This window comes from Pipra filicauda, unplaced genomic scaffold (genome assembly GCF_003945595.2).
Source record: "Pipra filicauda isolate LSUMZ 115617 unplaced genomic scaffold, ASM394559v2 scaffold131_size2509542_pilon, whole genome shotgun sequence".
NCBI classification, from domain to species: Eukaryota; Metazoa; Chordata; class Aves; order Passeriformes; family Pipridae; genus Pipra; species Pipra filicauda.
In genome coordinates this window covers 74640-99788 of record NW_024103785.1, presented here as the reverse complement: position 1 = coordinate 99788, position 25149 = coordinate 74640, and the positions used below count along the sequence as shown (strand labels likewise).

General features: G+C 43.8%; 1 protein-coding gene across 1 annotated transcript in view; it reads right to left on the bottom strand.

Moving 5' to 3' along the window:
• Positions 1–298: 298 nt before the first annotated feature.
• FCHSD2 (FCH and double SH3 domains 2) overlaps positions 299–25149 on the bottom strand; it is a gene marked incomplete at its 5' end in the record, with an annotated part of 88449 nt that continues 63598 nt past the window's right edge. Inside the window, 10 exons of the mRNA XM_027744666.2 lie at positions 299–2128; positions 3790–3872; positions 4082–4211; positions 5916–6136; positions 6768–6945; positions 7073–7156; positions 7446–7580; positions 11587–11748; positions 21805–21909; positions 22987–23103. Coding sequence (XP_027600467.2) covers positions 2045–2128; positions 3790–3872; positions 4082–4211; positions 5916–6136; positions 6768–6945; positions 7073–7156; positions 7446–7580; positions 11587–11748; positions 21805–21909; positions 22987–23103 — 1299 coding nt within the window. The remainder of the gene's footprint in view (positions 2129–3789; positions 3873–4081; positions 4212–5915; positions 6137–6767; positions 6946–7072; positions 7157–7445; positions 7581–11586; positions 11749–21804; positions 21910–22986; positions 23104–25149) is intronic.

Below are 25149 nucleotides of genomic sequence, written 5' to 3'. Positions count from 1 at the left end.
AGGAGGCATCTTTCTGCATCTTTTTACAGCTTTTCTTCTTTTTTTTTTTTTTTTACTTTTTTTTTTGTAGCTTTTTTCACTTTTGTATTTTAAATAAAATTAGCAGCTCTTACAGAAAATATTTTAAAATACAACTAAAGAGACTTTTAAATAAAACTTTCTGAATTTTTTTTTCCCAAAGTCCGGGTATGAAGGACACAGAAAAAACTGGCCAAAGGAATTAAAAATGAAGGTTTATGGCAACACTTGGTTTTCTTCTGCGTTGTGAAGATCTCAAAATATTTGCAGTTAAATCTTCTTTTTTAAAAACTTTTCTTTTTTAAACTTAAGAATAAGTTTGATAAACACATAAAAAGACCTCGAACAGATCAACAGGACAAGAGGTGCAAAAGAAAGGAAAAAATATGGAAAAAAAGACTTCATTGGACAGTCCCTGATTTCAGAACTGATCCATGAGTTGTTGTCTTCAAACAGCCCCACTCTTGGTTAAGGATCCCACTGGGAAAGGAGACTGGAAAGCACAGATGTCTCAGAGACCCAGCTTGGGTTGGGATTTACAGGTATGTGCAAAGTTTATGAAAGAATCTCCTAAGATGAGTTGTTTTTTGTGGTTTTTTTTCTTTTTTATTTTTGTAAATGCAGCCTCAAAAAATAGCCCTTGTTAGTAAACTAAAGGTAGAAAACTCACTGGCTTTGAACAAAAACCCATGAAGACACAAGAGAACCCACAGAAACAGCTCAAAACCCAACCTGGGGATGCCTCTGATCCTCCCTCTGATGGAGATTGCTGACAATAATTCAGCCAGGACCCAAAAAAACCCCTGTTCTCAGCCAGTTTTTCCCTCTCCACCTCCTACCTCAGAACCCTTTTCTTTCAAAGCACAGCAAAAGCAAAGCTCCCTCTTTCAGAGATCTCCAGTGGGAAATTTGCAACTCTTCTCCTCTCTGCTTCTCTCCTGAGAGGAACTGGAGAGCAGATCTTGGGCACCAAGGTGGTGTGAAGGCATCACAGGGAGCTCCAGGCTCCCTGGCTTTGGCTGGTTGATGGGATTCACTGGGAAAACACTACAGGACCATCCAATGCAACAACTAAATGCATGTAAATACTCTTAAAATGGAACCTCTAACTCAAGCCAGGTGGTTGGATGACAAAGATATCTGCTAACGTTGGATAATTAAGCACACAGCAATAACTGGGGTAGGAATGACCCAAACACTTTAAAAAAAAAAAACAAAAAACAACAACAAACCCAAATCCCCAAAATCTGCTAAGAAAACAAAAAATAAAGCAGCTCGATTTGCAGATCTAGACAAAACCTCACTTACTTTTCTGGTTTATGCTACGGAACAAGATGTTGCTACTGATTCAGCACCTCCAGAGTAGATCCTCTGGGACTAAAAAGTCCTGTGTAAATAGGAATCCAAGGAGCAGAAGGGTCCAGCTGATGATTCCTGACGAGGGGAACGAACCCCCCCTGTGGTCTTTTGCTCCTCCAGGAGCTTCTTTTCCTGTTTCTTCCTTTCTGCAGGGGGGTGAAAGAGGAGCCAGCCTCTCCTTTTGACTTGTCTTCCCGTTCCCTTTTTTCATTCCGCGGGATCTGATTTAACACCTGATCAGACAATCCAATGCTACTGGAAGGATCCACAATGTTCAGCACATTCCTATGGCAACAGTAATATACTGTACTAATGCACGGGAGCAAAGGGTGCTATGACTAAGCTGCAGGAAGGAGGCTCATTCCTCAGTCTCCTTGGGAAAAAACGGAGCATCTTCAGCCAGGAGGAAAAGCCTGCTCCGAGGCAAATCCTCTGCTGGGCTTGCTTTGTGCTAAGAGAGGCCAAAACCGATGGAGAGAAACCAAAAAAACAAACAAAAAAAGGCACAAAAATCTTCACGGCCGCGGGAAGGGATCCGCCAAAATCCAACCCTCCCGGTGTCCCACTCTATTCCAAAGTCTTCTTCATGCAAAGGTGCCTAAAAATGGGAGAGGGACCAAATGCTGGGTTTGGTCTTGATTGTAGCCCTCCTGCTCAGCCCCCCCGGTCACACCAGGGTGATCTCCACGTCCTCGATCTTCTCCGGGGGCCGGCGGTGGTGCTGGGTGGGGGGTGGAGGAGCTGCTCGCACCTGGAACGGCCAAAACCAGCCCGTGACCGCCACGGAACGGGCAAATCCCAGCAGAAAACCAGCAAATCCCAGCAGAGAACCAGCAAATCCCAGCTCTGGCACAGACTAAACGCCACTTTGGGGCTCGTCCCTCAAGCTGACGTGAACAGACAGGGAGGAGGAACCACAGCTGGATTCAGCTCCAATGTCCCCAGGGAAGCCACCACAGTTGATTTTCCCCTGCCCATTCTTCCTGCACCCATGGATAACCCAGGGCGGGAAACTGGAAAACACCTTGGAATTTACACCAAATGCTGAATCTGATGGTGCTTTTCCCTGGAATTTCTGTGGGGTGGGAGCTGCCCGAACGCTTTGTTGCCTCTAAGGGACTTACATTTCGTCCATCACTGACCTCGAGACACACCCCTGAAATCTGGGGTTAGTCTCACACTCTGCCACTTCCATCCAGTTCTTTTTGCTCACCTTTAGTGCTACCAGGGTTTTCAGGATGGGATTTCGGAATACAGAGTGACTTGCTATGGGAAATAATGAACTGTGGGGCAATTCCATCCCAAACTGCCCAGTACTGGATATCCTGGATATCTTTAACAGAAATCCTTTGGATCAAGGCATGACACTGCAGTAGTATCTCAAAAAGGCAATAAATTGCAAGGAACCCATGAGGAAAATATAAATCTACAAAGGCTGGATCAGTGAGTTTTACAAGGAAATCGATGTGAAATCAATATTTAAGCCCTGAATGATGCAGTGCTGCCTCTGCCTCCTGTGTGTCCATGGCCAAGGCTAATTCACTGCAATATCCATTGGAATATTCAGAATACATTCTTGGAATATCCAAAAATGCTCTTTTTTTCTGCAACCTCATGAAGGTCAGGAAAAGACAAATGTTCTGATTTGGTTCAGGACTTTGAAACCCTCCAGGTAAATCCCAGGAGAGGTATTTTGCCACGTTCTAAGTGATTAAATTCTTCCTTTCCTTCTCTGGCAAAATTACTTTTTCCTAAGCAGCAAAGACAACACAAAATACACTGATCTGATCATCAAGAATTTTGAATCCAAACCCCTCAAATCAAAGGGGTTGGAAATAAATATAACTCTAAATCCAAGTAATGCCAGGACAGTGCAGCAAACTGCTGGAAAGCAGGAATTGTACAAAACACAGGATTAAACTCCTCTGGCATTTATTCCTCACCTCTTTTTCCAGCTCTGCTGAGGGGTTTTTACATGTGGCAAGACCAGAAATCGCCTCCCAATGCCCCAAGTTTATCAAGTAACACCTATTTTATATCAAGTAACGCCTATATTTTATTTTATTTTATTTTATTTTATTTTATATCATTACGGCTGGAATTTCCTCCCCGGTGAGAATTCCTGATTCCAAGCCTCACATGGACACAGAGGTGGGACACGGGAGGGCAGGATAAGGAAGGACAGGCCTGGATGAGCCTCAAGGACATCTCTGAACACAACGACAGAGGGAACAGACCTTTCCTTGTGCTCCTCCGGGACGCTACTGGTTTATAGGGATTCACTGGATTTCCAGGACACAGGGAGCCAATCCCCAGGTGCTGCCCCACCCCCCTGGATTTGGATGTTCCCACCCCAATTCCCACTCGGTAATCCCAATAAACCCCCCCCCCCAGGATCGGGGTTTCACTCACAGGTCGCAGTTTTCCGTAGGAAGTTTCGGCGGGAATCCGCGGCGGTTGGGAGAACCCGGGGCACTCGGATCCGAAGCTGTTTTCTGAGGGAATAAAACCAACCCCTCAGCACAAAGAGGCCCCTCAGCCTGGCTGAATTCACTTCATGAAGCTCCTAAGCCCTTGGAAGGGCTGATTTTGCGACTTCACGTGGAAAAAACGCTCCTTTTTTTCCCCCCCTCCACCGAAACAGGAACATCCCAAATGAAGCTCTGGCTGAAGTGGTTGTTTTTCCATCCCCCAAAATTCTTACCATTAGTTGATGGAGACCTCGGGAAGAACTGGGAGCCTCTCTTATCTGGGCTGGGATAGGGACTGGTGGGAGGTTGGTCGTACAACGGGAGCGGTGGGAGGATGTTGTTGGGCTTCGGAGTTGGAGAAACCTGTGGGGAAAAACATCCAAGGGGCTACAAAAACCCTTCCCCTGGGAATTTCTTAGGCACATCCCAGTTTTCTGAGCCATCACCGTGCCAACAGCTTCCCTCCAGAGGAAATGTGTGGGAAGGAAAGCCAAGATATGTAACAGTGACCCAATTTTTTTAAAAATCATAGGTTGCCACCCAGCAGGAATTTCCAGCCTCTCCCAGGTAATTCCGAGGGATTTCTGAAGGTTATTGGAAATAAAAAGGTTGTGTGGCCACAGATCCACAAGAAAGTGTTGGGATCGTGGGCTTTATCCCCTCTCAGCTGCACAAATTTAATTTAAATATTCCTTTTCACAGTCTCAAAGCAAAGAATAAAAACACTGGAGAAACAGGGAACATGGAAGTCCAGTTTCTACCTCCACAATTCCATGTGGGAATGTGTGTGATTTTCTAATAGAAGGATTACAGAACTCCACTGAAATGGGACGTTTTGGCAAAATTTCGTGTATTCCAATACTTGGGAGGATCCTGCCCCTCAAAGCTGAGAGGACACAGAAGAAATTTAAGTATAAACCCAAAAAAATGGGGCTGAAAGAGCCTGAAATTCTCTTTTTGTGCCAGGCTATGTTTGACATCACAGGCTCTGCCAGAAATCAAGGACTGGGAATTTCCTCCTTTAGTTCCCTTCCCTTCTATCCAAGTATTTCCCTTCAGTCACAAATCTGCTCTATTTCCCAAAATACATCCCTTGAGAAATATTAGGCTGGGGAAGAAACTCAAATATAAGCACTCAGGGCTTGGGGCTTCTTAAACTGGTTCAGACTTTTTTTCTCTAATTCCTTCTGATCTTTTTTTCTTAAATTCCATCTAATTCTTGTTTTCTTAAATTGCTTAATTTTTTTTCCTTAAGCTAGTTCTGTGGGTTTTTTCCTTCAATTGGTTCTGCGTTTTTTTTTCTCAAATTGGTTCTGATTTTTGTTATTAAATTGGCTCTTTTTTTCTCAAATTCCTTCTGATTTTTTTTATTCTTAAATTGCTTCTAATTCTTGTTTTCTTAATTGCTGGATTTTTTTTCCTTACAGTGATTCTGACTTTTTTTCTTACATTGCTTGATTTTTTTTCTCTTAACTTGCTTCTGATTTTTTCTCTTAAATCACTTCTGATTTTTTTCCTCTTAAATTGCCGAATTTTTTTCCTCAAATTGGTTCTGATTTTTTCCTTAAATTGTTTCTAATTCTTGTTTTCTTAAATGGCTTGATTTTTTTTCTTAAATTGGTTCTGATTTTTTCCTCTTAAGTAGCTTCTGATTTAAGGTGCTTCTGATTTTCTTTTTCTCTAAACTAGTTCTGGTTTTTTTTCCCTCAAATTGGTTTTGACTGTTTTTCTTAAATTGATTTTGACTTTTTTTCTCTAAACTGTTTTTTTTCTCAAAGCGGTTTTGATTGTTTTTCTTAAATTGGTTCTGATTTTTTTTTCTTAACCTGGTTCTTTTTTTCCTCAAATTGCTTCTGATTTTTTTCCTAAAATTGCTTCTCTTTTTTTTTTAAATTGCTTCTGATTTTTTCCTAAAATTGCTTCTATTTTTTTTCTTAAATTGCTTCTAATTTTTTTCCTAAAATTGCTTCTATTTTTTTTCTTAAATCGGTTGATTTTTCCCATTTTTTTTCCCAAAGAACTGGCAGATCTTTCCAACCTTTCCAACTCCCCCAACCAACAACCCACCTGAATATCCCCAATCCAGGGGGTCTCCCCGTTTTCCGAGGCCGTCAGTTCCTCCACCAGCACCGACGGGAACACCCCGACTCTGCCGTTGAACTCCCCTTCCCAAAATCCATCGTCATCCTGGTTTTCCTTGTTCAGGATGCGGATAATGGCTCCCTCTGGGAAGGACAGCTCGTCATCCGTCTGCCCCTCGTAGTCATAAAGTGCTTTTACAAAACAGACTGAAGGTGGAAAGGGGAAAAAAAAAAACCAAACAGAGTCATTGGAATAAGCCACGAAAAAACCAGGAATTAAACACAGATTTTTAGAGCTGGAATTGAAGGTTTGGAAGTGCTTTTCCAGCCTGAAAGATTATATTGTTGCTGAGACAAATTATTCTGTGTTTCCTTAATTTTAATTCCCGTTAAGCTCAATCTGTGAGGTGAATTATGGAGATCTGACATGAGGGAATTCCTGAGCTGTGCTCACATCCAGGAGGTTGTGGCCAGGTGGGATCAGTCTTTTCTCCCAGGAAATCACTTACAGGACAAAAGGGAAGGGCCTCAAATTGCCCCAGGGCAGGTTCAGGTTGGACATCAGGGAAAATGAATTCCCTGCCCATTGGAATGGGCTGACCTGGGGAGTGTGTGGGGGGGTCACCATCCCTGGAAGTGTTCAAAACATGAGAAATACCATATAGTTTTGTGGGAATTGTGGGATTTGGTCACAGGTTGGCCCTGATGATCTTGGAGGTCTTTTCCAGCCTTAGTGATCCCATGATTCTATGGAATCTGAGGAACTCTCCCAGACTGGATATACAGAATATTTTCCAGAAGCAGCTTAACACACTGTTTATTTTTCACTGGTATTTACCACTGGAGTCTCCATTGAGGCTTCCTGAGACTAAATCCACCTCCGTGGAGTTGTTGGAGGTGTGGGATCGACTGTCCAGCGCCGCCAGGGACTGGAGCATGCTCAGGAGGCTGCTGGAAGTTGGGAATTGCAGGTACTTCTCCGGGACATATCCCACCTGACCCGCCTTATTCCGTGCCTGCAAACCAACCACAGAAGAGATCCTCTGCTTGTGCACAATCCTCTGGAAAGAATCCCAGTATTTCCTCCCATTCCAAGTTTCATTTCTGATGGAATTCATGCAAACAATCCCAGGAAAGTGATACCTTTACCCAGTCTTCCATGTCTCCATCCTCAATGACCTCCAACACCTCGTGCTCCTCTATGGTCAATTCATCCGGTTGGGAAGCCTGAAGGGAGAACAGGAAGGTTGGAAAAGTGGCTTCAGGAGCAGCGGAAAGAACATTTTCACCTTGATTTTTATTTTAAAAAATGGTTTTTAAAACACTGGGAAGTTTTCTGATGGAGATACTTTAAAAAATCCAAATGAGGTGTCTCTTTATTACCACTCACAAGAGCCTTTTTCCCCTCAAGGAGAGATGGAATCCCCCTGAATCCCACCTTGTGAGCTCCCACATTTCTTAGTGGTCTGTGATACAATTTTTCTAACCAAGTAAAAAACAATAATCAATCACTGACCTTATAGGAATAAACAACTTTGCAGGTGAGGGGGTAATTTCTGAGGGTGCCCGAAGGACTGGAACTGCTGTCATCAAACACGTCCATGCTGTCCTCAAACTCTTCCCCTTCCTCCTTTTCTGCATCAGCATTGATCTGTTCCAACAAATTGCATTTGTTAATGCCATTAAATTCCAGCTGAGAGGTATCAGTGAGAAAAGAACAATCAAATCCAGTTGATTGCTATTTTTCAGTGAGTTTTTTTCCACTCACGGAAAGTGGACAAACCCCAACGATATAATATTCAATATATGATCCTTAAATAAGATCAGAAGAGTCACCACAGAATCCCAGGATGGTTTGGGTTGGGAGGGACCTTAAAATCATCCAGTTCCACCTCCTGCAGTGGGCAGGGACACCTTCCACTATCCCAGGTTGCTCCAAACTGGCCTTGGACACTCCCAGAGAATTTATGCCACTAAAAGCTTCCTGTACCTGTGACCACGAGTTATAAAATAAATCTGCAGTGGCAATATTTCAAGTTGAAAAAAAAAACAAGCCCCAAAATCAGCACATTCTGCACAACAGATGTGCTGCAGTTTATTGAAAATAATAATAAAAAAAAAAATCCTTAGAGGAAAAAAACTTGCTATGAAAGTTTAAATAAAACCTGAAAAATGCTGGAAAAATACAAGTTTCTATGAATGTAATTTGGGCAAGGCTGCCATGAGCTGTGCTTTGGCCTCGTGCCTGGGCTGGGTTTTGAATAAACACTTTATCTCATGTGAAAATGATGAATTATCCTGTGAAAATAGTCCTTGGAATGAAAGGCAGCACTGTTCTGCATTTGCCATCTTCCCTTTATTTATTCCTTTTCACGGGAGGGGTGAATTTGGTCCTCCCTGGGAAAAGTGGAAGGCTGAGAAATCAACAGAAAGTTAAGCTGAGCTCAAAAAATCCCTGTGCAGCCTCCCTAAACCAGCCCTCTGCGACACCTTTGCTCTTCTAAGCCTGGACTAGAAGGGCACAAAGATCCATCATTTCTGGACTTCATGAATTTTTATTAAATTTCCTGACTAAATCCTTGCAATTCCACTAATTTCCACTCAAGTGCAGTTTGCCTCCATTGCTCCTTCAGTGTTTTCATGGACATTGGGATAACCAAAAATTCCTTGTCCTACATGTGGGTAACGCTTGGATTTATTCCCAACCAACTATAAACTGTGGCAAATGGAAGGTTTTCCCTCCTGTCTCTGCCTTTGGCTGTGCCTGGGCTGTGTCCCAGCTGCCATCCAGCTGCCATCCATAGGGAACATCATGGAAATTAGTGGATCATGTCTGGAAAGGCTCGTTTGTGCCACACCTGCTCCTGGTTTTCTAACACGAGGAGGGAAAACGGGGTTTAATTTTAACTGTGTGGCTGCTCTGACTTCCTTTTCCATAAAATCCCTCGGGAAGTAGGCAAGGAGAGGGAAAACGGGGACACAGAAAACCGAGGGGTTGGTTTGATAAAGCTCATCCTTCTGCAGGGCCTGGGATGAAAAACTGTGTTGGGAAGGAATAAATACGTGAGAAATCAAGGAATAAATATATGAGACAAAGGTGTGGAACAGGCAGCAAAGCCAGGAATAAATCTAGGTGAGGTGATGAGAAAAATGAGAAAAAAGGTATGGAAATAAATATATAAATATATATATGTGTGTATATATAAAAAACCATCTTGTTTTGTTTCATATATACCCATGTCCTGCTTCAGGTCCCAGCAAACGGAGCACAAAGCCCATGGTGACATTATTCCCTCATTATTATTTGTTGGGGGGCATGCTGTAAAAAACATGGAAAAAACCCCAATCTTCCTTGCCAGGATTCTGCATTTCATCCTTCTATCCTGATGGATATCAGGATAGATATATTCTCTCTATATATAGATATATTCTATATATTCTATATATATTCTATCCTGATGGATATCAGGATAGATATATTCTATATATATTATATATATATTCTATATATATATATATTCTATATATTCTACATATATTCTATCCTAATGGATATCAGGATAGAATATCCTGATGGGATATTAATTCCTTCAGCTCCTTACTGGAGCAGATGAAATAAAGGCACCGGTGCTGCTCCCTGTTTTTTAGCTCTTGAAAAGGAAATATATGGAGAGCTTTGCTGCCCAAATGATGCCATGAAAAGCAGGGGCATAATTTGGGACATCAAACACTGCCCGCTCCTCGGGGGTGAAGTGAAAGTGCTGCAGTAATTCCTCTAATAATGACAAGCAGCGTAATTTTGGGAGCAGTTCTAAGAATTCCAGCTCTGGGCTGTCCCTGTCCAGCCTGCCAAGGTCAACAGAGTGGTTTTTTTTTTTTAATCCAGGAGGTGTAATCCATGGAAGTGTAAAAAGGGAAAATAAGCCTCAGAGCTGAACCTCCCACGCTGTGGCAGGACCAGCACGGGCTTGGATCCAACTGCTGCCATGTCCCAGAAGACAGGGAATAAGGAGTTGGGAGCAACCCAACAGGCACAACTGGAAGTTAAAGGAGATGAAGAACAAGAAAAAAGGGAATAAAACACTGTTTAACACAGCTCTGGAACTAATCCTCATCTATGGTGGCTGGAAAGGATCTGAGGTGAAACTCAGCACTTTCCACACATGCAATTCCTTTGGGATTTGGGAAGGCTGAAGCTTGGATGTGCACACTACAACCTGACTTTCTGACTGTACTAATCCCAGGAATAAAGCCTGTGGAGACAGACAGTGATCACAACCTTCCCTGCAAAGCACCATCACGAGCTGTGTGAAACCTCTGAAAAGAAAATCCCAGAATCCCAAAGAACAGATCTGGGAAGCATTTGCAGAAACATCCTAACATCCTGAAGTAAGCAAAGAGTGGATTTGGGAAGTGTTGGCTGAGATTCCATTCTGTGCTCGCTCACTTCTTTGAACTAAAGCTGCCACAGAGGAGAACACCTGGACATCCAAATAATCCCTTCCTTCCAAGGGTTTGCCTCCACCACCAAGGAAACATATGGAGAAACATGGGAATGAGGGAAGAGCATGGAGAAATGTGGGAATGAGGGAAGAGCATGGAAAAACATGGGAATGAGGGAAGAGCATGGAGAAATATGGGAATGAGGGAAGAGCATGGAGAAATGTGGGAATAAGGGAAGAGTATGGAAAAACATGGGAATGAGGGAAGAGCATGGAGAAGCATGGGAATGAGGGAAGAGCACGGAGAAACGTGGGAATGAGGGAAGAGCATGGAGAAATATGGGAATGAAGGAAGAGCACGGAGAAATGTGGGAATGAGGGAAGAGCACAGAAAAACATGGGAACAAGGGAAGAGTACGGAGAAACGTGGGATGAGGGAAGAGTAGGGAGAAATGTGGGAATGAGGGAAGAGCACAGAGAAACACTGAATGAGGGAAAAGCATGGAGAAATGTGGGAATGAGGGAAGAGCAGGAGAAACATGGGAATGAGGGAAGAACATGGAGAAATGTGGGAATGAGGGAAGAGCACGGAGAAACATGGGAATGAGGAAAAAGCATGGAAAAATGTGGGAATGAGGGAAAAGCATGGAGAAATGTGGTAATGAGAGAAGAGTAAAAAGAAATGTGAGAATGAGGGACAAGCATGGAGAAACACAGGAATGAGGGAAGATCATGGAGAAACGTGGGAATGAGGGAAGAGCACAAAAAAACATGGGAATGAGGGAAGAGCACGGAAAAACATGGGAATGAGGGAAGAGCATGGAGAAATGTGGGAATGAGGGAAGAACACGGAGATACATGGGAATGAGCACAAGCAGTCCCAGCTTCTCTGGGCAACCTGGGCCAGGGCCTCCCCACCCTCACAACCAGGAATTTCTTCCCCATATCCCATCTCACCCTGTGCTTTGTCCATGTGAATCCACTCCCTGTGTCCTGTCCCTCCATCCCTTGTTCCCAGTCCCTCTCCAGCTCTCCTGGAGCCCCTTTAGGCCCTGCAAGGGGCTCTCAGCTCTCCCTAGAGCCTTCCCTTCTCCAGGTGATCCCCCCCAGCTCTCCCAGCCTGGCTCCAGCCCTCAGAGCGTCTCTGGTGCCTCTCTGGCCTCTTTCCTTCCCACGCAAAGTCCGGAGTTGCCGCTGGAGAAGTTCCCCACGTACCAGGTGCGCGGGGCCGTTGCTGGGGGCCGAGGGCAGGCCGGCCCAGCGCTCGCTCTCCAGCTCCTCCATCACCTGGTTCATGGCGCTCCTGAGCCACGTGTCCACCGACACCCCGATCTGCTTGAGCAGCTCCAGCCGGGCCTCGGCCTTCAGCTTCACGATCTGAGGGCACAAACACACCTGTCCTAGTTAGAACAGCTGGGACCAGTTCATCGCTGGGTGGGTGTAACCCAGAACTGTGTATTCTATAGCCTTCCGTGCCATTTCCCAGAAACTGTTATCAATAGACCATTTACACCATCTGCACATAGAGCCTGACTCCTCAGGCTATAAACTGGGTGTTAAGAGCCTGCAAGATAGGAGGATGCTCCTGTCCTCACACCCTTTGTGAAACTCCCCACCCTGAGGGAGGTACTGGGCATTCCTGCCTGAACTGGAGGATATATAATCTTGGGGTCTTGGGACTTTTTTTAACCACTAGTGGGATCCAGAGGAAGACTGCAGATCACCGCTCTCGACCAGACTGCACCAGCACTCTCACCAACAGGTTTTCCTCTCTCCTTTTCCTTTGGACTCAGGGGGCCCAAAGAACACCACTCTGTTCATGCCCCAGGGTGCTGGGTTATACATTTGGGTTTTGTGGGTTAAAACCAATTGTCTGTCTGTATAATCGTACTTATTGTATTATTTTACTAAATTGTTATTCTCACTTATAATCTCTCTTCTGAGTTGGGTTCATTTCCCCTGCCGGTTTACCTTTAAACCAGCACAACGCCCAAACACAGCCAGGTCAGAGCCTAGACTCAGGGAATGGTTTTTCTAGGGATGTAAAAGCTCCGGGCCCGGCTGGTTCCACAGGTTGGGGTTTTTAAAAGAACATCTTGGAGGTTACATTTCCGTATTCACACACTCAAGCGGATTTTTGAAGGATTTTTGAAGTGCAACAACCCAGAGTTTCTAACATTAAATTAAATTGATTACATTAATTCAAATACTCCAGTGTGCAGCCCCTGTGAGCTGGTGACTAAAACATCAATAAACCCGATGTGATACCAACACACACAAACCCACCAACTCTTTTCCATCAGCACTCGCCAGAGATCCCAGGAAACTTCTTTTGTTATGGAAACAAAGGATGTTAATAAGTCCGAAATTAAATAAATATCCCGCTCCAACAAACAGTTTCGTGGGTTTTGTCTTCAGAACAGCACGAAAAGGGGGGTTTTCTGACAGCTGGGCTCACTTCAGCATCCTGGGCACAGACCCATGGCAAAGCACCACTCTGATCCAAATTATCCATCAGCCTGAACAGAAGCAATGGGAAGAGCAGCATGAAGAAATTCAAAATTTCAAGAAATTCCGAATTTCAAAGAACTGGAGGAGAAACCCAGGAATAAATCTGAGCATATTTATGTCCAGTGCAGCTCTATCATCACCCTCCCGCTGCACTTGCTCAGCAGAGCAACAAAAATCAAGTGATTTCCCAAAATTCCTTCAGTGAGTCACTGCTGGAGGAAACAACTGACACAGCCTGGAATTTTTCCTGCATTTCCTTTCACAGCACTGGCCATTTTTAGCAAAGTTTCATGTCCTTTCTCTCCCTTCCAGTCCCTTCCACGGGGATCAGAAGCCCCTTCCTTCAGCATCACTGCCTGTCCTGACACACCAACTTGTCAGCAGCATTGGGAATACAAGCAAAACCAGGAAAAACAGATGGATCCAGGCAAAAATTAGAGGGAAATTCCCTTTTCAGTAGTGGTTGAAGCACAGCAGACTATGAAAAAATACGTGTACAGTGAATTAAAATGTCAGTTGGTGTCACAATCTTACACAAAATCCTTACTATATATATAAAAATTCATGTTGAGCTGAGATGATCCTGGTATTTTCCTTGGTTTTGATCCTGGTATTTTCCTTGGTTTTCACATGTTGCTGTTACAGAATCAGAGAATCATCTCTTTCTACTGAGAAGTCAGAAAATAAATGACTCTAACTATTGTTAAGCTGAACCCCCAAACACGGCTCCATTTTCACTTTAAAACTCTTTGATTCTAAACCTGATTCAAACAATCAAAGCACTTCTGAGAGACATTCTTTTTAATTCTGCTCAGAAAAAATGTGATTTTTTAAAAATTAGGTAAGCTAGAAGAGTAAGATTTATCATGTCAAATATATCCTCCTGCTGCCTAAAATAAACAAGATGCTCCAAGATCCTTGACTGTGCCTTTAATTCAATTAATTTTAATTTACTCAGCAAGTCCAATGGAGTTCCCCCTTCTCTGTTTACACCCAGTAGTTTTAATAGTCAACAAATATTTGTTCCAAACCACAAATGTTTGGAGATTCATTCCACTGCAGACAAACCATAAAAGTTTACAAGCATTAGGTCAGGCCTGCACTTGAAAGCTATTTATGAGCTGAGATTATATTTTTACCTAAATAATTAGACCAGATTTAACAGCTTCCTACCTAGATGAAAAATCAAAATAAAAATACCAGTTATTAGTCTAAAACTTTGCTCTGCTTCTCACACAGGGACATATTTAAACCTGGCTTAGTGTGGCCTTGGCAGTGCTGGGTTGGACTCGATCCTGGAGGGCTTTTCCAACCCCAAGGGCTCTGGGATTCAGATTTTCAGTGGCAAACTGGTACTACTCCATCCCTGGAAGTGTCCAAGGCCAGGATGGACAAGGCTTGGAACAACCTGGGATAGTGGGAGGTGTCCCAGCCCATGGAAGGGTGTGGAACTGGATGAGCTTTAAGGTCTCTCCCAGTCCAAACCAGTCTGGGATTCCATGATCCCGCTTTCTGACAAATCCCAGGTCTGGATTACACTGCAAACCCACACCAATGAACACCCTTAAAAAAAGCCTCAACCCACTCCCAAAGCCCTGCTCCCTCAAAAAGATCCTCTATTTCTATTTTATCCCTTCAATCTCTGCTTTTCCCTCCTGCTGGAACGGACTCCCCTGGCCACACGTGCTGTCCCTCCTGCCCCAGAGCCCTCCCCTGACACTCAGAGACCTGAAAAGATTTAAAATCACTCTTTTTCCCAGCAATTCCAAGCATTCCAGGAAGGCAGCTGAGTTTCCAAAGCCCAGGAATGCCAGAATCCAGCCCTGGCTCCCAGCTCTGGGTGCTGCCCAACGTTCATTGTTATTAAACCTCCCTGCAGGACCAACATTTCCCTCTTTCCCAGTGAAACTGCCAATTCCCAATCCCCAATTATTATTTCATAATTAAACGCCGGGATGTCTTCACCCTGATTTTAAACCACGAGCCACCCACAAAATTTACCCTTCTGGGGGGTTCCTGCTTCTCTGAGCTGGTTTTTTGCCCTTTGCTGGTGGGAGGTTTGGAGAAGATGAAAGGGGAAAAAAAAAACCAACAACAACCCCAAAGTTTTCAAAAATATAAACACTGTTATCTGTCCCTCACATACCTTTCGTTGCTCTCCATGGAAGAAGGAATAATTTTGTTTATTTACTGTTCCAGCCTTAATTAAGCAAAGGTTTGAGACCCACAGCTTAGACAAGATGAAGATAAACAACTGCTCTGGAAGCAAAATGAAACCCAGCAAGAAAATCTTCCAGAGCTGTTTGTTCCCTGTTCCCAGGAAAAAACCCAAGTGGTTCTTTTCCATCCCCCAAACACATAGTTTTCAAAGCCTTTTAAAAAGTGTTGGAGTCAAAAGCAAACCCAAAAATCCAGCAAAGCTGATCTAAAGTCACCCCAAATTTTGGTTTAGGATTGTTAAAACCAGTTTTAGATACATTTTCTGGAGAACAGAGTTGCTTTATTTGATCTTTTTATTTGATTTCCAGGGTGCAGAACAACCCCAGTGCCCTGCCCAGGGTTGTTTTTTTTTTTCCTCCTGAAGAATTCAGAATTATTTATTTTACACTTCATGAGCTTGTTCAGATAATTAATTAGGATTATAAGTGAACCTAAACCATCTTCTGTGAGAAATATTTTATTCCACTGGTATATATTTCTATATAAATTTTTTTTTATATTTATATATAATATATTTAGTCCATGTTTTCCTAGTGGCAGGAAGAACATCACAAAATCAGAGAATCTTGGGATCATTTAGGTTGGGATCATGGACTGCCACAACTAAACCCAAGTGGTTGGACACTCATCTGGCAAATTGTTTTAGCCAAGAAGGAAGAAACATGGAAAGGTTTTGGCAAAACATTCTGGGAAGACATTATTTTTATTTTTGTCCCTATTTAGGAACATTTTTAGTTGAAATTTTTAGGCCAATACCTGAATAGCTATTAAAATGAAATAATTCTCTTCTTGAAAAGTAATGTAGCATTTCAATTTTGGAATTATTTGCTCGGTGGTAGATAAATGTGACTACGAGTCACTTTTATTTAAAAACAATTCAAATTCCAATTTGGAATGCCACGAATTCCTCCAACCCCAAAGTGAGTCTTATTCCACACAATTCAGAGTCCACTGCTATTCAAATAGGGATGGATGAGGAGTTTAATCCACAAAATTCAACTTTCACTGCCTTGGTGGTGTTTGGGATGGAAAGCCAGCGATGCCAAAACCACCCCAACCAAAAAAAAAATAAAACATAAAAATAAATCCTATCCAACAGACTCACCCAAAATGTGGATCCTGGGGAATGAACTAACAAATGACATTTTCCAACACAACACTGAGTGGGTTTTTTAAGTGGGAGGACGGGCAGGAGGCTCGTGCAGATATTCCAGTGAGTTCATTTATATGCTAAATATCCTGCATGGAGTGAAATCAGAGGAGGCAAAGAGGAAATGAAACCCTGACACAGATAAGAGTGAATTCCAAGGTTAAGAAAACAGAGGGGAAGCTGTTCCTGGAGAAGAGTCCAACCGCAGGGACTGGCAGATGGATTTTTCCCAAGCTCAGGCAAATAAAACATTAAAAATCCCTAAAAAGGGAAAGCAGTTGGTGGGGAAGGAGATGGAGAATAGTTGGGAGCAGTGTTGGATTTGTAGGGTTTAGGAAGTGGAAGGAGACAGAATAGATGGGAGCAGTGTTGGATTTGTAGGGTTTAGGAAGTGGAAGGAGATGGAGAAGAGATGGGAGCAGTGTTGGATTTGTAGGGTTTAGGAAGTGATTCCCAGGCTACTGGTAATGGGCTGAATGGAAATCATCCCAAATCTGTAAATAGAAAAAGCAATGTATATAAAATGTATGATGTAAACTCTTATTAGCACATTTCTCTGCGGTCCTGGGAATAAACAGTGTTTCTGAATATAGTGAAAAAAGTTGTGGCTGTTCATCAACAAAAACATCAGGGAGATTTAAGCAGAGGTTGGACTAGAGACCCCCTCAAAGCCCAGCACCTGAATGACTGTGAAATAAATTACACTGCATTTGAACCCCAGGTTCATGGAACTGAGCTGGATTTTCAGTGGGATTCACCTTTCAAAAAAGAACTGAATGAAAACAAACCCAAAATCTATAAAACAAGCCAATCAATATATTTGTACCCCAGTCTAACTCCTGATCCTTTACCAAAAGGAGTCCATTGCCTCAAGCCCAACCTGCCCTTGGACACTCCCAGGGATGGGGCAGCCACAGCTTCTCTGGGCAACCTGTGCCAAGGCCTCTCCACCCTTCCAGCCAGGAATTCCTTCCCAATATCCCACCTAAACCTCCTCTCTCTCAATTTAAAACCACTCTCCCTTGTCCCATTAGTGTCTGCTGAGCAAAAAGTCACTCTCCTTTCCTGAAGGTCCTTCCCAACCCACCCCATTCCGTGATTCTGTGCTCCCATTTCATTTCTTTTCCTGAAGTACACGGAATTTGCTTTTCTCCCCCTGTTTGTGAGCAGGGGGTGACTCCATCCCTGCAGGTGAATGTTTCAGTGCAGAGCACACACAGCAAAGGCAGGATGAGATGGAACCACGTCTGCTGGAGATGCAGCAGCACCACAGGCAGGGTGTGATTCATAACCCAGAGCCTCAGCCAGCCCAGGAGCTCAGCCAGCAACACAACTGTCAGCACAGCCCAGCAATAAATATCCCAAATATAAGGCAGAGGGAGAAAACAGCCCTCCAAGCACCGCTAAAAATGGCCCTTTTGCCTCTGAACTAATCAAACCCAGCAAACAGCACCTTGATGAGTCTTAACCAAGCCTAATCTGTTCCAAACACTCTCCTGGGACTTGTAGATGAACAACTGATGAGACAAAACATAATGAAGTGCAAACAGGATTAATTGCTGTGGAGGCCCCAAGACCTTTCCTGAGCAAAGGGAGAGCAAATGGGAAACCTCCCACCTTCCTGGAGAAAGGAAAGGAACATTCCAGAAAGCTTCACCTTGTGTTTTCCCTATTTCCACAGCACAGATCAGTGGAGACAGGACATTTTTGTCCCCAGCAGCTGAAAAATAAAGGGATCCAGGCTGTGGAGGAATGGAAAGTTCGATTCCTTCCTTCCTGCTGCCACAAAAATCAAAGGTTAAAACACCCAAGTTCTGGTTCAGTTACCTGAGCTGGATGAGTGAGTGCAAAGGAGCTGCAAGAATGGTTGATTTTCCCAAATTATCAGTTTTTCCAAATTCAATTTCAGTATCAATTCTAAATTTTCTTCACTGATTTCCTTTCCAAATGATGCTTGAATTGTGCTGCCTTCAATCTGAACAAGCACCTTCTGCTCTCAGTGCTCGTCTTTATCCAAGCCCACAGCAGTGCTGGAGTTTCTCTAGGTCTAAACTCTCCTAATTAATATCAGTTTTACTGCTCTGTCAGTGCCAGAGGTATTATCAGTCATAATCTCACATTATTCCAACATCTCTAAAAACAAGCCAGCAAGACAATAAAACAAACCTTCAACAAACCCCAAACTGTCTGTTTTTCAGAAGGAAATGTGTGCTCTGGTTCTCAGTCCCAGTCACATCTGCCCTGTACCAACTGCACAGGAACACTCTGCTGGAAGTCCTCATTTTCCCCAAACTTTAACCAAGGAGTTTGCTCCACTGAGACATCACGAGGAAAAATACCTCCTTATCCCAGGGAGACAAAAATCAGGGATAACCCACTGAGGTTTTATGTTCAGGCACCTTTTAAGACAAAAAACTTGGGTTTCTGTAACATCTCTTGATCCTGATCCACTTTTACTTGATTCCTTTGCTTTGCTTCCAAATTTCGCCATCACAAACTAAACCTAACACATTTACACCAGTAAATCCATGAGTTATAAGTATGCTACAGATCCTGAGTTATTCCCAGGGGTTGGATTTCAGTGGATTCAGGGTCTCCAAGGAAGAGGAAAATGAGATGAGCACATCTGTGCCCAAAAACACCCTGGGGAAAGCCCATAAATTCTCCCCAAAAGGTCCTGGCTCAGCTCATCCTGAACCTGCTCTGTCTTCTGGAACCAGAGAGATCTGTCAAGGATATAAAATTCCTCAGGGAAAAACAAGTGGAAATGTCTAGTGATGACCAACACAGCTTTGCCAGAAGAAAGGCAGAATTTAATCTCAACATGCTCGTGAATTTATCTTCCCCTTCAGGAATGATGAGGAAAGAAAAGGAGGAAGAGAGTGGATTTGCAAAGGAAAAAACACCAAGGAGTGGAGCAAGAAACCAAAATAGAACAGGCAGGTTACCCCAGACATCAAAATTCCCATAAAAATAATAAGCATTTAAAGAGAAGAATACAAAAAAAATACCAAAAAAGGAAGATGGGAGAACACCTCTGGGATGAAATAACACTCAGCAAGTGTTTTCCAAGCACTAATGGAACGCACAGATCCTTTAAAAACAAAATAATGACTCTTCCCAAGAGCAGCAGCAGCACCAAGTCCTGCAGGTGGTTAAGGTTTGATGTGAGAAGGTGAGAAGGAACTGGAGAGTGTTCCAGGGGGAATTCCCCTGGGCTGTCCCAGGGTGTGTGGGTTTTACCCCCAAGGAGTAAAACACCTTCCAAAATGTGACCCAGAAAACACTTCTGGCCTTGGCTGGGGGACTTGTTTTCCCCCCCCTCGATTTATTTCCTGAATTAGAAACATCAACCTGGAACAAAACCTGTGTAATCTCTCTTATTCCACTTTCCCAATCCTCTTTTTCTGAGGAACAGGAAGTGTGGGAAAATTTGTCTCCTCCTTAATTCCAATAACTGGCTGTTGACTCCTGCCACCCATCCAGAAACCTTCCAGCCCTCCTCATGATCCTGAAATCCACCTTTTGGAGGCACTGAGGTAAATCAGGGTCTCTTTGCTCTGCTTTACTCACCAGCTGCAGCTCCTTGACCCAAATGTCGTGCAGCAGGACAGGGAAAGGACAATTCCCCACCCTCCCTACACCCCAAATACCCAACGGGAACTTCTCCCACAAATATCATTCCCCTCCCCAACCCTCAGCAATTCCAACTTCATCAGCTGCACTTAAACACGCAGCAATGGCTGGTTTTACAGGCTGGAAAGAATCATCACTGCATTCCCAAAGAAAAGGTTTTAAAGCAAAGCTTAGTTTCTTCTTCTCTGGGATTTTATATGTGTAAAAATCTCTTGTCTAATCACTGGTCTTGAACTCAGGCTTAGAGAGGTGGGGACTAACAGGGGCTGGGGCTTAAAGAGAAAGCCATTCCTAAGTGGAAGTAAAAAAAAAGCTCCCCGAATTCACTTACTGGCTTATCTTAAAAAAATAAACAATTTTATACTATAAATTACACAGGTGGCAATACAGAAAAGTCCCACAAAGTGGGACCTGCCATCCCAAAAACTCAGGGATAACTTCAGGACTTTAAAATATGCAGCAGAAAATCTGGATCAGAGGAGAGAGAAGTCAGTAAAAATCCCCCCCAGACACCGAGTCCCAGACTCAGTCACTTGGCATTTGCCCTGAATTCTGCTGTGAAACAGAACTGTTAAATGTAAATCAATCAATCAATCAATCAATATATAAATAAAACAGAATATGTTAAAAATGAGGAAGGTAAGGAATGGTTTTCAACACACTGGAAAACGAGGAAAATACAGTATTTGGCTGTATGAGCTGTAACACATCTCTGGGAGAAAATAATTCATGTTTATTTATATAAAACTTCTGCTTCTTGGCACTTTCCTTCCACCCTCTGGCACTTCAGTTCCAGACTGATTTCATTTGGACCTTTCATAATATTTTGATGGGAGAACCTTCTCCTGGGCAACTTCTAATCCTGATTTTATTTCTTGCTGCTGCTGCTCTTATCTTGCATTCTTGTGCTCCCTGCCCTTGCATATTTAATCATTAACTATAATAATCATTATATATATATTTATATATACACACACACACAGAGAATGAAGTATTTCAGAGCCTGTTGGAAACAATTTACTCAAAATAGGTTTTTAAACCACTTTTTGTTGGGTTTAGGTTTTTAGTTCAGCATATTTAAAAAGGGAGCTTAGTGTTTCTCCCACCAGGAGGAGGAATAATTTCCCCCTCTATTTTCCAACCTCTTCAACTGTAAATCACATTCCTAATTACCTCAGGTACTCTGAGGTATGAGAAGCACTTCACTGAAACAATTAGGTTTGCTCTACAGTTTTAATTAAGCAACCCACTCATCCAAAAAGCAACAGATTAGTTCCTGGTGCCTGAAATAAGAGTTTTCGAATCACTGGCCATGAAAACAGTTCACCTGCACTAACCCAGCACTGGCAGCCAAGTAGGGAGCTGGTTTATCTTTTCTCCTGAGTGTTTCCAAATCCCCAGCGAGCCTCATAAACCTCTTTAACGTTTTCAAAACACCCCCCAGGAAAGCAGAAAAGAGATACAAGGATTATTTCTGATGTTTTCCCGTCAACATTCTGAATTGTTCTATCAAAACCCAACTACAGCAGAAGCACACCAGAAGAAAACACATCAAGACAGAGACATGACTATCACCTCTGCCGGTATTAATTCCTCCGAGCAGAGGAAAACTTGCAGACTCCAGGTTGTTTTTCCTCTTGCTTAAGATAAAGCCCCTAAATATAGAGCTCCTTGACCTTTGCACGAGAGTGGTAAACGCAGCAAGTGCAATCACTCATCCTCAGGAGGTGTTTTGAACATCCCTCTCCTGCTCTGGAGCCTGTCATCGAGTTCATTCCACGCTTTGACAAGGATGAAACGACGGAAAAAAACCGGCATCTTAAAAGTCCCTGATTTCTGACGCTTCAATTTACAGTCCCACCACCAAAACTAGAAGAGCTGGGACACAAATCTCTCCCAGAGAATTCCCTGCTCACCTCAGCCTTGCGGATGCTCTCTCTGGCTTCGTCTATTTTCTGCTCCAGTTCCGCTCGGCTCTGCTCGGACATCACGGGCCCGTGGCATTCCAGCTCCTCCAGGGTCTGCCAGGAACAGGGAAACACCTGGAGTCAACACCAGCAAAACGCTCCCAGGATAAATATTTATGATGGTTATTATTTACTAGGATAAATATTCCCAACAATTACTGTTCAATTATAGGCAATGGTCCATCACTGGGAAAAAAAAAAGGTGATGGACAAGGGAAAACAGCACCTGAGAGCACAGAATTTCACATGGACATTCCACTTAGGGGAAGGCTTCCAGATCTTCACCAAAACATCAGACTGTGGTAGGAACCGACTCATCTATAGGTTGGTAATTCCATATTTGAAAGGGATATGTTGCTGCATATTTATGTCAGGAATGCAGAATCCCAGAGTTTGGGTTGGGAGGGACCCTTAAGGATCATCCTGTTCCAACTCCCTCCCATGGGCAGGGACACCTTCCACTAGACCAAGTGTCATAACATTTTTTAGAGATGTCAGAGCATTTTGGACGTTGTTTTTCTGCAGCTGATGCTCCACTCGGGATGGGAACTGTAGGAATGTTTGGGAAACGAGGCAGAGTATGGTGACAACACAACACACTCCTCCCTGGCTGCCTTTCGGAGGAAAAGCAAAGAACTTTTGTCCTTTTTCTCACTCTAAAACACACCTTTCAAAATATCTGATGCTCCAGTTAGGCTGCCAAACACAGCCCCGGGTTCTTCTAAGCCAAATAGGTAGAAATAGATTCATCAATACACGATTTTATTCCTTCAGATTAGATTTAAAGTGCACACTACTCATGGATTTTCCCGGTGCTGAAAAGACTTGTGATCCCCAAATGAACATGGGTAATAAATACATGAGAGAGTGGAGGTAGGAGAACCCCAGGGAGATAAGAGAACCCCTGAAAGTTTAATTTGAGCAGGAGGAGGGTCGGCACTTGCAGTAAAAAGCAGCAGCTCTGATTTCAGGTTCCCATGGGAAAAACAAAACACAACGACAAAGCCTGAGGAGCTGCAAACCAAGAAAGGCTGGGATGAAAATGGCAGGGAGGGGGGACAGGACAGAAATAATCCCTCGTGCCCCTCCTTCATGCCCCAAATCCCTGTGTACAGAGTGTCCCCCACCTACCCTCTGGCTGTGGACGATGTTTTTGTGCTCCCTGGCCACCCTGGTGGCCCATTTCCGAGCCTCCTTGTTCAGACTGTGCTCCTCAGTCGTTCCAGTTTCCGATTCCAGTTGTCGACTCTGGAACAGAAAACAAGGGAATGAGTCCTGACACAGCCCCAGGGGGAAGCTCTGTGGGGAAAATGGTGTTTCCATACAGGATAACTTTATGTTAATCAGTCTTGTTTCATATGAAACAAGGAGGACACGAGCAAAACAACTCTACTGGATTTTGGGATGGGACCAGGCCGTGGAAAATGCAAATCAAAGTTCCCAGGAATTCACAAGAGTTTCAGGAGCATCAGTGTGACACTGGACACAACCACAGCTCTACTGCAATGACAGACAGCCACAGTGAATCCAACTGAAATACAGGCACAGCCATCCACCAAATCCAAGAGATAAAGAATAAATATCCAAGGATTCATCTGATTTCTGAGGTAAAAATCGTTACAGGAAGCAAAGATCACAGAATGGTTTGGGTTGGAAGGGACCTTAAAGCTCATCCAGTCCCATCCCTGCCATGGGCAGGGACACCTCCCAGTATCCCAGGTTGCTCCAACCTGACCTTGGACACTTCCAGGGATCCAGGGGCAGCCACAGCTTCTCTGGAAAACCTGTGCCAGGGCCTGCCCACCCTCCCAGGGAAGGATTTGTTCCTAAAGATGAAAGGTTCACTGTGATCCCACGGGCCATTTAGGCTCGTTCTTAGTAATTCTCCCCCTGAAGAAATTCCAGGTGAAGGAAGATGAGTAGTTCTCTCCTGTCTACAGATGGAACAGAACCTGTCTGGAAGTCTGAAGATTTCTCAGTATGTAATGACTGAAATAATTCCCAATCTGTCATTTCCATAACTGCACTACCCAGTGCATTTATCACAGAATCATTTGGGTTGGAAAAGCCCTCCAAGATCATTGAGTCCAACCTGTCCCCAGCACTGCCAAGACCACCACTAACCCATGGCCCCGAGTGCCACATCCACATGGATTTTAAATCCCTCCAGGGATGGGGACTCCACCACATCAAAGGAGGGGTTAAGGGGAGGCAGCACCCCCTTGTTGATCACAGTGACCAAAAAAACCACCCCAGAGGCTTTTCCAACCCGTTGGAAGATGTCCAAATATTTGATGTCAAAGCCAGAAACAACCATTCCCATGGAGTTCACCCACTGGAGTGGGACAGAACCACAAAACTCATGTTTGTGGTAGTTTTCGAAGTAGAAGGAGTTGTTGGACAAGGTGTAGGGCAGCCCAGAAGAGGAGGAGGGTTACAAGCATGTGGGCGGCTCTGGAATGAACAGGTAGGAAGGTGAAGCTGCAGGTGAAGATCTCTTCACCCATCCCCTCAATTTAATTACTAAGTTTGCTTTTACCTGCTTTTATTGAGGTGGATTTACAGAATCCCATTCCTTCATTACTGACCTCTTTAATTACCTCTGTTAAGTTACTCCACCAAGTCAGTGCAAAACTTGAACAGGACAAACACATGGATTTATTCACATCCCATCCCTGAGATAACACTGGATTTCAGTTTATTCCCAGGTTATTGTACAGCTTCTCCCACAGCTTCCACCTGACTCTCAACAGCCCCAATCCTGAGCAGAATCCTATAAACCTCATAAAACATCTCATCAGGAATTTCCAAAGTTCCCATTCATCCTGCTCCTACTCAGCAGCTCATTTTCTTCTCCTAAGCTGGACAAGCCAGTGGAAATGCCCAGTCTGGATACCTGGCTGAGAACAGTTTCAAACCCCTCAGGACCTGGAATGCTCCCTGAATCCAAGGCTGGGAGGGACTTGACTTCACCTGACCTGTACAAGAAGCTGCTGCCACTTCAGGAGGCTGTGGAGGAACCTGGAAGCAGAGGAGCACTGGGAGGTGGCTGGCATGGAAAAGCAGGATGGATTCAAGGATAATCTGGGAAGTCTGAACCCTCAGGGCAAGGGAGACATCAAACAAGGAATGAAAACCCAGCTGGCATTTAAATAGGTGAGAACAAAGGAGCTAAACCAGGTTTATCCTCCAGACATCAAAACCGAAGGGAAGAAGGTGGGGAACTGAAGAATCTGCTCCTGACCTGATTTACTAAATTAAGCTCGTGCTTAAGTGTTTTCAGGACTGGAACTC